The sequence below is a fragment of the Pteropus alecto genome, unplaced genomic scaffold (assembly GCF_000325575.1).
Source record: "Pteropus alecto unplaced genomic scaffold, ASM32557v1 scaffold276, whole genome shotgun sequence".
Lineage (NCBI taxonomy): Eukaryota > Metazoa > Chordata > Mammalia > Chiroptera > Pteropodidae > Pteropus > Pteropus alecto.
Window position 1 is genome coordinate 6,643,885 of NW_006438074.1, and position 12,887 is coordinate 6,656,771.

General features: G+C 51.4%; 1 protein-coding gene across 2 annotated transcripts in view; it reads left to right on the top strand.

The window, feature by feature from the left end:
- The window catches only part of GALNT16 (polypeptide N-acetylgalactosaminyltransferase 16), a 73,143-nt gene extending 67,789 nt beyond the window's left edge, over positions 1-5,354 (top strand). The window contains exons 14-15 of one of the 2 annotated variants that reach the window (XM_006915157.3): positions 240-362; positions 3,151-5,354. In XM_006915157.3, the coding sequence (XP_006915219.1) occupies positions 240-362; positions 3,151-3,288 (261 nt within the window). In that variant the 3' untranslated portion in view covers positions 3,289-5,354. Of the gene's footprint in view, positions 1-239; positions 363-1,154; positions 3,117-3,150 lie in introns of those variants that run through there. The other variant, XM_025049139.1, reaches the window with a different exon arrangement.
- The last annotated feature ends 7,533 nt before the right edge of the window (positions 5,355-12,887 follow it).

Consider the following 12,887-nt stretch of genomic DNA (forward strand, 5'->3'; position numbering starts at 1 on the left):
TCCTTAGCACATCCTCCTTTGCTCTCTGGCCAGCTGCAGCTAAGCTCCCCCACCCCAATATTTTAGTATGAAAAATTTTAAACATCCAGAAAAGTTGAAAGAATTGTGCAGTGAATGCTCGTACACCCACCCCTATTATTTGTATAAAATTCTACCAAAATACACAGTATATCTGCTTTGTCACCTATCCATCCATCGCTATACTTTTCGACTTGGCCTTTCTGGTCCCTGTCTTGCAGGCATGGACGTTCAGTGACCATCTCATCCAGCAGCAGGAGAAGTGCCTGACTGCCACCTCCACCTCCATCTCCCCCGGGTCCCCTGTCATACTGCAGGCGTGCAATCCAAGAGAAGGCAGGCAGGTAAGCCTCCTTGAGGGCCCCTGGGCCAAGATGGCCAGCAGCCCCAGGGGTACACGCATTAGGGGTGGCAGCTCTTGGCAAGGGAGCCCTAGGTTGAGACATATAGATTCAAATCCTCCAGAGTGAGGACCTGCGAGGGCCTAAGTCAATATCTAAGTCAAGTCTATTACTTACAAGAAAGTACTACTTCAGGTAGATATTTGTTAAATGTCCATTCTGCTAGCCTGTGAGCTGCATGAGGGCAGGGAGTATTTGTCGACACCTAGCCCCTGACGGCCACCACAGCAAAATGTGCTAGCTTTTACCGAGAGCTGAGCCTGTGTTAGGAGATTTACATAGATCATCTCAGCTAATCCTGCCAGCAACCCAATGGTGTGGGCCTTCATACTATCCCTGAGGATACCGAGGCTTGCTGCATTTAAGAAATGTATGTCAGGTCACATAGCTGGGAAGGGGTGGAGCTGGGATTCAAACCCAGGTCAGTGTGATGCCTAAGCCCACAGTTGAAACCCAGCACATAGTAGATGCTCAATAAATATTTCTTGACTGCTGGCTGACTGGAGAATTGAGATCCAGACACAGGGATTTCCAAGTCATGCCAGCCTCACACGAGCACTGCCTTTTCCATTTATCAAATACTGTCATCCACCCTGACTCCATTAATTCTGGGAGACAGGTCAGGCCCACTTGTCAAGGAAGAAACTGATGCTCAGAGAGATGAAGTCTCTCGCTTAGGGTACATAGCAGCCAGTGACAGAGTCAGCCTGCCTCCCTCCTGTGCCTGTCTTGCAGGCATGGATGTTCAGTGACCATCTCATCCAGCAGCAGGAGAAGTGCCTGACTGGCCAGCAGCCCCAGGGGTACACGCATTAGGGGTGGCAGCTCTTGGCAAGGGAGCTCCCACGGCAGCCACCATTCAAAACTTCTCCAGGGCCAAAGCATCCATTTTCCCCTTCATTTCCATCCAGCCTGAGGGGCTCATAGGGCTCCCGTGTCCCCACTCATTCTGCTCCTACAAGTCCTGCCAGGCCCCCCGCAGCACCCTGGGCAGCTGCGTCCCCGAGGACGGGATGAGCAGCTCTCTCTTGCAGGTGTGATAGAGTCAGCAGGTCCCAGCTTGATCACTCCATTCACCTCTCTGAGCCTCAGTCTCCTCACTTATAAAATTAGGGGCTCCCTCCCCTGCCTGCCTTGCAAGGAGTCTGCAAAAGCCAAGACTGTGGAGATGGGACAGTACTGTGAGGGGACACTAGTTCTCTGGCCAGGCCCAGAACTGAGTGGCTGGGTGAGTCAGGAGGCCCTGAGACTGTGCCTGATGGTACTGGAAGTGAGGATCCTGTGATTCGGGAAGCATCTCCTAATGATTGGGTCCTTCATTCATTCATGCATGCATTTGTTCTTCATAAAACTGTATTGGGTATCCACTTGTGCCAGGGAATGTGCATCTCATGTTGGCCGCAGGGATGAAAGAAGGACGGAGTCCAGCAGTGCCTAGCTCAGAAGAGTGGGGCCAGCCCCTCCCAGTAGGGTCAGAGACTAGAAGAACAGGGGGCCCAAAGGCCCTGTCTCACCCACTATCCCTGACCTTCAGGCCAGGAACCCCTCTCTGCTTGGTCCACATGGCCCAGAGAGGCTGGATCTCAGCCCCTCACCTCACAGCCCTGCATTCCCAAGGGGAATCCAGGCTTCACAGCCCCCACCTTCCACGTTGTGTGCACACCTCAGGTTGGTTCCCTTCTCTGCTTACCTCACTTCCGCCTGCAGCTCGCCTCCCTTCTCTTAGCTGCTCCTCCCCCTCGGAGCCCTCTGGGCTCCATCTACGTGGTCATGAGCATTTCCTACTTCTAAAGAAGGACAAGATGAATATAAAAAGAGGGGAGAGGGATGCATGGGGGGAAATAGGAAAGAAACCTGAAATAGACCTATCTAGCTATTTATTCTTCCCTGAGCCTTAAATCCTGGGTTCCAGGCTCTCATATGTTTTAAGTGTTCCGAACCATCCTCCATCCTCCATCCAAACTGTTCTACATGAACAATTCTTCTTACCCTCGTCAAGCCTGGGGAAGGAGAGGCACCAGGAGGTGAAGGCACTGAACCGGGAGCCCCTTCATGACTCTGATAGGGGACTCAAGTGCCCCCACCGTCTGGCTGGCCTCGTTCTTCCTCTCTGCAGAGATGACAGCTAGTTCCCACTAAAGAGTGTAGGTAACGAACTAGCTGCACAGTTCTAGGCCAGGGCAGAAGTTTAGAGCTGCAGGAAGAAGAAATCTTATTTGAAGGAATAAAAGATTCACCTAGTCCAGAACTCAAACTCAGGGAGCAGGTGGGGAAGGTCAGGCGGGACTCTAAGAGCCCATTTACAACGGAGAGCAGCTTATCAGCCCCAACCAGCTGAAATCACAAAAGAAATCGTGCCATGTCTGAAGGGAAGCTGGAAGTACAGATTTTTATGTGGCAATTAAGCCAAATTTTAAATAAACACTGTGTAGGCCAAACAAAACGCATCTCTGGGTTTGAGTCAGCCCATGGGCCTCTGATCTGGAGAGTAACTTCATGCCAAACTACAGAACAAGAGTGCATCAGGAGGCCCGGGCTTCAAGCTTGTGTGGGGTTGGGAAGCCTCTTGTGTAAGGGACAGACTGTTGAAACAAGGATATGTCTTAGGTATATACAGGGCCCCTAGGTATATGCAGGGCCATTTACATACATGTGCAATGAAGGTTCAAACGTTATTATTATTTTTAATCACTGTTTTCTCATTGCCCTCCTTCCCTGCCTCTCCCCTCAGAGATGGAGGAGAAAAGCCTCTTTCATTCAGCATTCAGTCAGCGGCCTTTGCCTGGAGGCCAAGCCCGCCCAGCTGGTGACCAGCAAGTGCCAGGCCGATGCCCCGGCCCAGCAATGGCAGCTGTTGCCGCACACATGACGGTAGCCCAGGGGCCTCCTGTACCTTTTGCATGAGACTTCGGGACTGGAAGGGGGTTAGGGTGGGGGAGTGTAAAGCGGGCTGTTTCCATCTCCTTACATTTCTGCCGGAATCATCAGCAAACACCCCTGCCGTGAGACACCATTCTCCAAAGCTTGTACAGGGAGGGCGCAGAGGGGCGTGCCCGATGCCCTGGCTGCCGTCCCGGCCTCACCCCGGGAGAGGAGAGTCAGGATGCTGGACCGCTGCTGCGCACACACTGGGCAGATGCCCACACCCTTTGTCCCCTCCCTTCGCCTTTCTGGGGGCTCAGGCAGTGGTTTGGGTACCCTCCGCTTGTTGGCTGGGGAGAGCAAGGACAGAAGCCCACACAGGGGCCCCTCTGTGTCACGGGGCCTGCCCATGAGATCAGGCATGAAAAGAGAACGTGGGCCGCGTGGACGGGGTTGCTGAGGCCGGGGGGAGAGGGGCAGCCTGCAGGGCAGGTGGGGACCCAGGAGGTGAGAAGCTCAGTGGCCTGTCCCAGGCAGGTGCTGAGTTGGGTGTGGGAGGAATGGGATCTGGGACAAAGGATGGCTGATTTGCAGAAGGACATGGACAGAAGAGCAGCAGAGACCCAAAGAGTGGGTCTCTTCCCTGGGACCTAATCCCCCTGCGGCACTAACCCCAGGGCACTGTGCCTCCGGTCTTGTGTTCTGGTCCCCAAGTTCTTAGCAAGAGGCTGCAGGGTGATCTTCCGGGGCAGCCTTGGGGCACAGTTTATTAAACAGACCCCACTTCTGTTTGGCCATGTGTCAGGCCAAGACCTCTCCCTTGGGCCTTACTGACCTGCTGGTGCCCTGTACCCCCTGCCTGAGCCCACCGTGAGTACCCCATAAGGACGGGCAGCCACCATGTGCCACTGAGCAGCCCTGTCCTTGTTCGTAGTTTTTGTCCTCTCAAAAGCCTTTGTCTTGGTGGAGTAGGGGAGGCTGGTAAGAACGGGACCTCCTTTCTGGAGCTTTGACACTCCCTGAATCATTAGAGAGTAAGTCATCCAGGCTAAGCCCCATCCTCACCCCTTCCCACTACAGGAGGGAGGCCCTCGAGGGTCAGTCACTACAGTGGACGGGTCTCTGGTTGATGGCTTCTGTTCGTGTAGAGAGCTCCCAGTTCCTTCTCACAGCCACTGGGCCTCTTTCCCCCTACCCCATGGCCTGGTCTTGGAACCACTTCTGTTATTCCCCACGTTTCTCTTCCCCCACCCCACTGGCTCAGGCAGTATGATCTTGAGCAAAAGACTGGTGGTACCAGGACCCCTGGAGGTCTCCCTCCCAAAGCAAACCAGCCTGGGATCCCTAGGGAGTTCATGGATTCCAGAGGTCCTCGGAATCTCCTGAAATTGCCTCCTAAATAGTGCACGTGTGCATATATACATTTCCCCGGGGAGAAGGTCCATGGATTTCTCCAGCTTTTTATAGAGGTCCTGATCCCCAAAGGATCTGAACCTCTGCTCTGGATTGGATCTTCCATCCACCTGAGCTGCCATGCCCTATCTCCCTCCCCGGTGTGCCTAAACTGCTGTCACCTGCTCCCTCCATGCAGCCCTTGAGGTCAGGAGCTAAGGGTTCCTGGTCTGCAGCAGTCCCCCCGGAGGATTCCCATGGGTTTCCTCTGACCTCCTGGCTCACCGGCATCCTCTCAGCAGAGCTCCTGTGCCCCAGCGTGTACCCTGTGGACTCACCAGCCTGGGGGCCACACTTTCTCTGTCCTCCATTGTGATGTTTCATCCACAGCAATCCCGTTGTGCATGTCCACGCTGGCGGGCAGTATGGACCTTTGGGGATGGGGAGCAAGGGCTTCTCAGGTTGAATGTAAGAGGACTGCTGTTCAGAGAGCCTTAAAGAGGCTCCCGCCTTCCCTACGGTCAGACCAGGCTCAGCACTTGTCAGCCATCATTTGTGGGACTCAACTCTATTCTGTTTTTTGCTTTTCCTCTTCTTGACCAAAGCATGTACCACTAGCTGACCCTGAGGACCTTGTCTTTATGAAACACACACCTGGAATAAAACCACTTCTTACATGTACACATGCACCAGCGCCTTCCTTTCTGACTGCAGAGTCAAGCCCTCCAGCACCACCCTCCCCTGCCTTGGAGGGAAGTTGGAGCCTCTGTTCTGAAAAAGTTAAACTGAACACCTCAAGTCTAACTCCCTCCTGTACATGATAGCTTATTCCTCTGCCTACATGTCCCATGGTACCCCAGGGGCTCCTGGATGACAGGCTGGCTGGCTTTGATCCTGGGGCAGGCTGGAACCGGAGTCCAGGCTTCTGTGACCCCATCAAGGGACACTAGGGGCTTCAAATGCTTGCCTTTCGCCAACCCTCTCTCCTTCCCTGGGCACCAGCCCCGGCCCCTCTGAACTGACCCCTCTACAACACAAAAGGCAGTGGTAAAAATGCAGGTAAGACCATCTTCCTGGGTAGAAACAGCAAAATAATGCCAGAATGACTCCTACCAGCCTAGTCTTGTTTGATCTAGTAGCAGATGCTCTGCCTAATGTTTCCATGGAAACCAATGGAAAGCCCCTGCCATTTCTGGGATCAGAAGCGAACCTACCCAGGTAAAAATAAATTCTTCAGTCCACATATGAACCGTAGTGGGCAGGCCAGTGTGAGACTAAACTTTTCCTGAACATAGTTATTGCTGTCCCTGTCTCCACCTGGTCTCAGGGCTGCTCATCTGGATTCCCCAGAATTTATGATCATACAGGCCTAAGGGGCCTGGAGCAAGGCACTGGGTGGTGAAAGTTCCAAGCACACGGTGTGGCTGCAGAGTCCAGCTTGAGCTAAGCTGGGCAAAGGCGGCAGTTTACTGCAGGTCACTCTGGCTGTAGTCTCTGTATGTCCATCCTCTCAAGGGGCACATCCTCCCTCCTGGCCAGCTGGGCCAACTTTCCACTTTCTGTCTATTTTTACCCCCACTTTGGAGGACTCTGGTGATGCTGCTCCTGAAGCTCAGTCACTCTTGGTTCAAATCTACCTCTCCCCGGCCCACTTTCTCTCCCCTCACCCTTTTCCTGGAAACTATGGCTGTTAACCTTTAGCCAGCTCCTGGAGGATTCAGCAAACGCCCTTGGGCTGGCCAGTAACAACTGGCCTTACATAACCCAGCTTCAGAGTCTCCCAGAACACACTGGGGTGGGGAGGGCGGGAGGGACACTGCGTGGGCCCACCTCCCATTTGTCTAGCAGAGAGGGGTTCCTCCAACCCTGGGCCTCTATAACTTGGCTTCAGTTTTCACAAAGGCTCTTTCCCGGGCCCCTCAGCCTCCCCATTTGCAGTTGGGAGAAATTACTCTGGCAACAGCACTGTCCTCTGAGGGGTCTGGCACCCCCAGACCTGTGGGGTTTCTTCCAGCACTGAATGGGGTGTGGCCCTCTCCCACCAGGGGAATAGGAAAGGAAACCTAAAAAAGAAAGGCTGGAGTTCATGACGTCCACAGCTTTATTTCTGACAATGTTCTCAACGTCTGCAGTATTTCTGTGTCCCCGGTGATGCTCTGAGTCAGATTTCCTCCAGAAGGAGGGAGGGGGACCCAGGCAGCTTCTCTCTTCTTAAGAGATCTTCACCGCCAGGCACTTAGCAAAGACCTCGAGGTAGAACAGGGAGACCTGGCAGCCAGGCTTAGTAAGGCAGCGGGACTGAGGACAGCCCTCTGCTGTGGAATTCAAATCCATGGAATGCAGGGAGAGGGTCATAGGAGCATAAACACCAGAGGCCCCATGGGCAGGGTCCATCCCGCTCCACCACTTACTAGCTGTGTGGTCTTGAATAATTTATTTCATCTCTCAGCCTTGGTTTCCTCACCTATGAGATGGGGCTACTCGCAGCCCTAGAGCGTTTTTGTGAGGACTGATTAATGACTGCAAAGCAAAGGCCCTTTCTCTTTTCTTAATACTTAGTAAATAAGTGTCATTGCTAGTGCGTGTGTGTGTGTGTGTTCTCTTTATTTTCATTGCTGTTAAACATTTTCTGAGTGTCTGCTCATACTAAGCACTTCGCTAGGGGTGGTGACATAAATGTAAACAAGACAGAAATTGTCTCTGTCCTTAAGAACTAATATCCTAGCAGGGGAGATGGACAAATGAGCAGGCAACCATGCCACATGATAGGAGGTAACGGGGAAGGCCAGAGCTATTAGAGCAGCAAGGAGAGGCTTCTCTCCCAGTGGCCTGGGGGCCAGGGAGTCATGATCCTTCCAGGACAGCTTGAAATGGCATTCCAGGCAATGTCTGCCTCAGGCTGGTGTAAAGGGCAGGCTGGGTGAGGCCTGGGAGGTCAACTGGCCATACTAGCCCAGCTGGCAGCTCAGCGGGCCACTATGGAGTGGCCTGGGCTTTATACCCAGTGCACACAGCTTCGTGGTGATGTAGCCCAGTCTGCAATCATAGAATTCTAGAAGGAAACTATGAGAGCCATTTAAACCTAACTGATATGCCTTCTGCTTCTTGAGCCAGTGACCGTTCCTCCAGGGCCCAGTTTTCTCTGTTTGAGGAGGGCAAAAGAAAGGTGGGGCTAGCTGGCCTAGAAAACTTAGTGATTATGACCTATGAAGAATGAAAACAAATGCCCAAGAGCTGTTTTGGAAAGACTTGTTTTCTCCTTTCTCCCGGCTGAGGTTATATCTGACTCCCTCAAATTAATTTGAACACTAGGCCTGTCTTTCAACAATTTCTTTCAAATAAGTGTCTCTCAGGGTGCTTCCAGATTACCTGCTGGAATCATTTGAGGTGCTCGTGTGTATGTTCCTGGGCTCCCACCCAGACCTGCTGACTCCAACTTTCTGTATGTGTGATGAGTGCCCTGGGTGACACAGATGTACATTGAGCTTGCAACCCTCTGAAGCAGGAGGGAGAGGAAGCCATGCAGGGAGAGTTGGGATGGGCCCACACTGCGGGCCGAGTATGCTGGCACTCAGCCTCACTGTGAGAGGAAGCCAAGGAGAAGGAAGGCCACTCCCGTGCTCACTGAACTTTTCCTTGGAGCCAGATGAATGTGGGGACCAAATCTAGGAGCCAGAGTCCAAGCCAGAACCAGAACCTGAGGAGAGCAGTGGTGGCAAAATGTCCCCAGCTAGGAAACCTCCAGTCAGATGGAAAACTAGGGCTGGCAGAACCATGGTTCTGGGTCCAGAACCAGGAGGGAAGAATCTCCAAAGGTGGTTGCTTAGGGCCTCCCTGATGGGGCCTCTGGGTGAGAGGCAGCCCCTGGGCTGGCAGGTGGCTTGCTAGAGGGTGGTGGGCTGCATGCACCACAGCCCTCTTGGATAGCTGCAGAGCTCCAGGTTCCTCTGTCCACAAGGTGATAAGAAGTACCCTTGCCCCAGGATGACTGCTCACCAGAGCCTTGTTCTTCATGGGGAGAATAGGGGTTGTTAAGGTTAAATTAGGTCACAGTAAGCGGTGGGGGCAGAGAGTGGCATGGAGGATTTCTCCGGGATAGATGCTCACATCCTGCAGCCATCAGGTGGAGGGCAGGAGACTGACCTTCTCTATCCGACGGATGCCAGGAAGGTGAGCAGGCTCTGAGCAGCAGCTGGAGCTCTTTGGGAATGGCCTTCATGTATCATGCAGACTCTTACACATCACTATGAACATCATCAAGCCCGTGATGATGTGCTGAGCACCTACCCCACAGAGGACATGGAATGGGGTCAGAGAAGCGCTGTCAACCACCAATGGTCAAGGCCGTTCATCGCCAGACACCACACACTCAAGCCAGCCTCAGCTTCCACCCTCTGTTCTTCACCCTGCAGTTCAGCCAAACTGATCTGCACCCTGTTTCTAGAAGTTGCTTTCTGCCTTCTCTTGTTTGTGCTTTTGCTGTTCCTTCTGCCCTCTACCTTGTCATCTCCATGGGTTGAATGCTACCTATTTTTCCAGACGAATGTGCTTTAATAAGGAAAGCTTCCCTGATCTCCCACTTGTCTGAAAGCATCTCTCCACATTATTTCTTCAATGTCTTAAATGCTCCTTTTCAGCCACAGTGAGCACTTTCCTCCTCCTAATGCAGTGAAATAGTGAAATGGACTTGTTTTCTCTAGTCCTTATTTGTCTTCTTTTGTTTTCTGTTGGACTGTGGCTCATTGATAACAGGACCTATATCTGCTCCAGCTTTATATTTCCCAAAGCCACAGCACAGAGCCTGGTCCTCAGACTCACAGTAATTGTTAGCTTGCTGAATGAATGAAATAAAAGATTCTAGCTGGGGTTTTTTTGTGTGTGTGATAAAGTATTTTTGCAGTTTGGAATTAGTGCATTGCATTCAGAAAGCACTCAATTTACATTTGTTCATTTTTCTTCTCATTTGTCTTTAAAAGCTTGGTATCTTCACAACTCCACCCTTCCTACTTATTTGTTGTCTCTAAGCCCTCAACAACCATGTGTTGGGGATGCCGAGGGCTGGCCTGGATTGAGCATTTCCCGGATACCCAAAACTTGATGGCATGTGCATTCTCTCATTCAGTCTCCAACACCCCCCACTAGGTAGGTTCTGGTATGCCCACTTTATGACTAAGGGAGCAGGAAGAAGAAATTTGCCCAGGGACAAATAGCAAGGTTTAAACACAATCCCACAGAAGTGTAGGTTGGTGGTTCTTAAAGTGTAGTCCTAGGGTGGTTCCATAGAGTAGTGGTTAGCACGTCTGCTTTACATGCAGAAGGTTCTGGGTTCCACCCCAGTGGAGCTCAGGCCCTGGGGGTGAGCCATGAATGCGTGGGAAGAGACGCCCCGCCTTCAGAGATCTAGTTTTTATGGGGAGACAGCAAGATCTGTAGGTCAGGGATGGAGGTGGCGGGGGGTGGGGGCAGGGAGGGAATAAAAATAATAATAATAAATAAAGTGTAGCCCCACAGACTGGCTGCATCAGGGTCACCTGGGAACTTAACTAGAAATGCAAACTCTTGTCCCTATTCAGACCCATTGAATCAGAAACTCTGGGGGTGGGGCTCAGCTAACTGAATTTATAAAGCCCCCAGGGGATTCTGATGCACACTCAAGCATGAGGTCCACTGGTTTGGTGATAAAGATGGATCCTGGTCCCTTGACTGGAGGGCAAGGATCACCCCTGAGACAGAAGACTCAGAGAAGTTGTGACATGCTGTAGGCCTTGCCTCTGCTAAGCGGGCTGCCTCCATGCTCTGTGCTGTGATGGATCTCTCTGTGGTGGAGGGTGGTGGGCACAATGCTGGGCCAAGGTTTGCCGCTGAGCCAGATGCCACATGCCAACTTTGCTTTGTATGATTTATGAGTTTCTTCCCTAACAGCAGCCACATATGGCTGACTTCATTATAGAAGAGCTTCCACCCCAGAAGATTCATTAATCGAGGAATCAGTGCTGCATCTCACAGCCCTCAGGACAGGCATACATTATCATGAGTTACATGGCTTAAATCCTTTCTAAGGATCATCCGACTGATGACATTCATAGCCAGTACTATCACTTATTCACCAGTCACTGAGGTTCCCACATTTTAAGCTCCTTTAATCTTTACAACAACTCTACCAGGTAGGTATTTTCATTATTATCCCCTTTACAAACAGGAAATTGAATCCCAGAGAAGTTAAAACACTTGCCCAGGGTTTCAAATCATGAAGTCCGACCCAGGGTCCATGCTCTTTACTGGCCTTTATTGCTTTTCACATATCAGTTCGTATCCTCTTACCAACCTTGACACTTTCGTATTATTATATCCCCATCTTTCACTTAAGTAAAGTTCTTGGTCTTGTTCCAAAGTCCAATGCTTATTCCGCATACACACTACATCCTTTCATGAGTGATGCTTAGAAACCTGAGAGGTAGGGTGGGCCAGGGTTGGTTCTATGATCATCATTTATAGGCTGAGACGCTGATAAGCCTGAAGTCACAAAGCAGGACATTGGGAGCATCAGGACCCAGCAGTCCCGAGAACACGATGTTCCATGACACAGTGAGAGGCAGGCAATTGCTGCTGGTTCTGCCTGGTTCCAGGTGTGTTCTCTGGAACTCCGGAGGATGAGACCCCGCTGAATGATCTGGCCCCAGAGTAAGGGCTGCTTTGCTGCATCGTCTGCTTTCTCCCACAACCTGGCCAGGGATCTTGTTTTCCAAATGTCTTTCTAGCATTAAATGTCCATGTTTCTCCTCAGATGCTAGTTTTTTGCTTGTCCAAGTGGAATCTCCTTTTGTAGACTGCCCCTGTGGCTCTGTCTGCCTGAGGTAGAGGTTAGAGTGTGCTTCACAGAGCCCAGTGGGTTCGTCCAGTTTTCACCAGGCACCTGGGGCTTTGCATACTCATCAAGCAGCTGGGTTTATTTTAAATTTATTATAACCAAATGTGTTCGTCTCAGTTATTTCTTGGCTGCTTTACTGCATGACAGCAGGGGTGGAGCATTCTGGCCTTGCAGTGAGAGAACAGTTGCTCTCAGCCCAGTCATTTATGAGCAGGGTGACTTTCAGCAAGTCACTTAGGCTTCCTGAGCCTCAGTGTCACCTGAAAAATAGGAGTGATATGGGGGCAGATTAAATGAGAAAATGCTATGGTCAGGCCTTGTGAACTGGAAAGCCTGTGTGGTGGGCCAAGAATGTCAGGGAGCATTTCTCGGACACTGGGGCAGGCCAGAGCTGCTAGACCCCAAGGCTGTGGATTTTCCAACTGCTAAGGACATTCTCCAGCCATCAGGGCAAGGCCTTGCAGCTCAGACATGCAGACCCGGGGGGATGGCAAGCTGACCAAGCAAGAATGGGGGAATCCAGGCATCTTCTTTGCTCCTGAGCTGGAGATAGCTGATCTGGCTTTGAAATCTTTTTTCAGTGGCATTTGTTTTTATCTTTGAGAAGCAAGAAAAGTAGATTCAGCAGGGGTCTTGATATTCCAATAAAATGTTGAAAATCTTCAGCCTAGTGGGTTATGAGGCAGGAAGAGTGGTTCCTTCTGATATCTTCAGAGCAGAGCTGACCCTCTCTCATCTGCATCCCCTGCCTGACATGGATTAGGGCCCCCATGGAGCAGAGGAGATGGGGATGATGATGACTGTTCTAGACCAGAGGCCACACCAGGCATGGCCTTGCTGCTCTCAGGAGGGAGGATGACAAAGCCACACTGTTGAGAAAACCCTGCAGATATTTATCAATGACATAGAGAAGGCTGCAGTTGGGAAGCTCCTTCCCAGCCAAGGTTCACTCTGCCTGGCAAGCAGAAAGAGCGGGGGTGGTGGAGCCACACCTGGAGCTGAAGCCTGGCTGTTTCTTACTAGCTGGGCAACCTGTGTCAGTTACTTTACCTTTCTGAACCTCGGCCCGCTCACTGGTAAAACAGGGATAATACTACCTACTTCTTAAGGGTGTGGTGAGATTTGAATGGGATGGCATTTGTGAATGGACTGGAATAAAGAAAAGGGGATGTAGTGCCCAAAGGAATGCCCAGATATTTTGAGGGGGTATTTGTCTTGTTCGCAGCTGGACCACCAGTTTGACAACACAGAAGACGTGGCCAGTAAGTGTTTATGAATGAATGAATGAATGAATGAATCAGTGCAGCTCTACAGGAGGCAAATGAGCCTCTGTGGGGAGGCTTTGA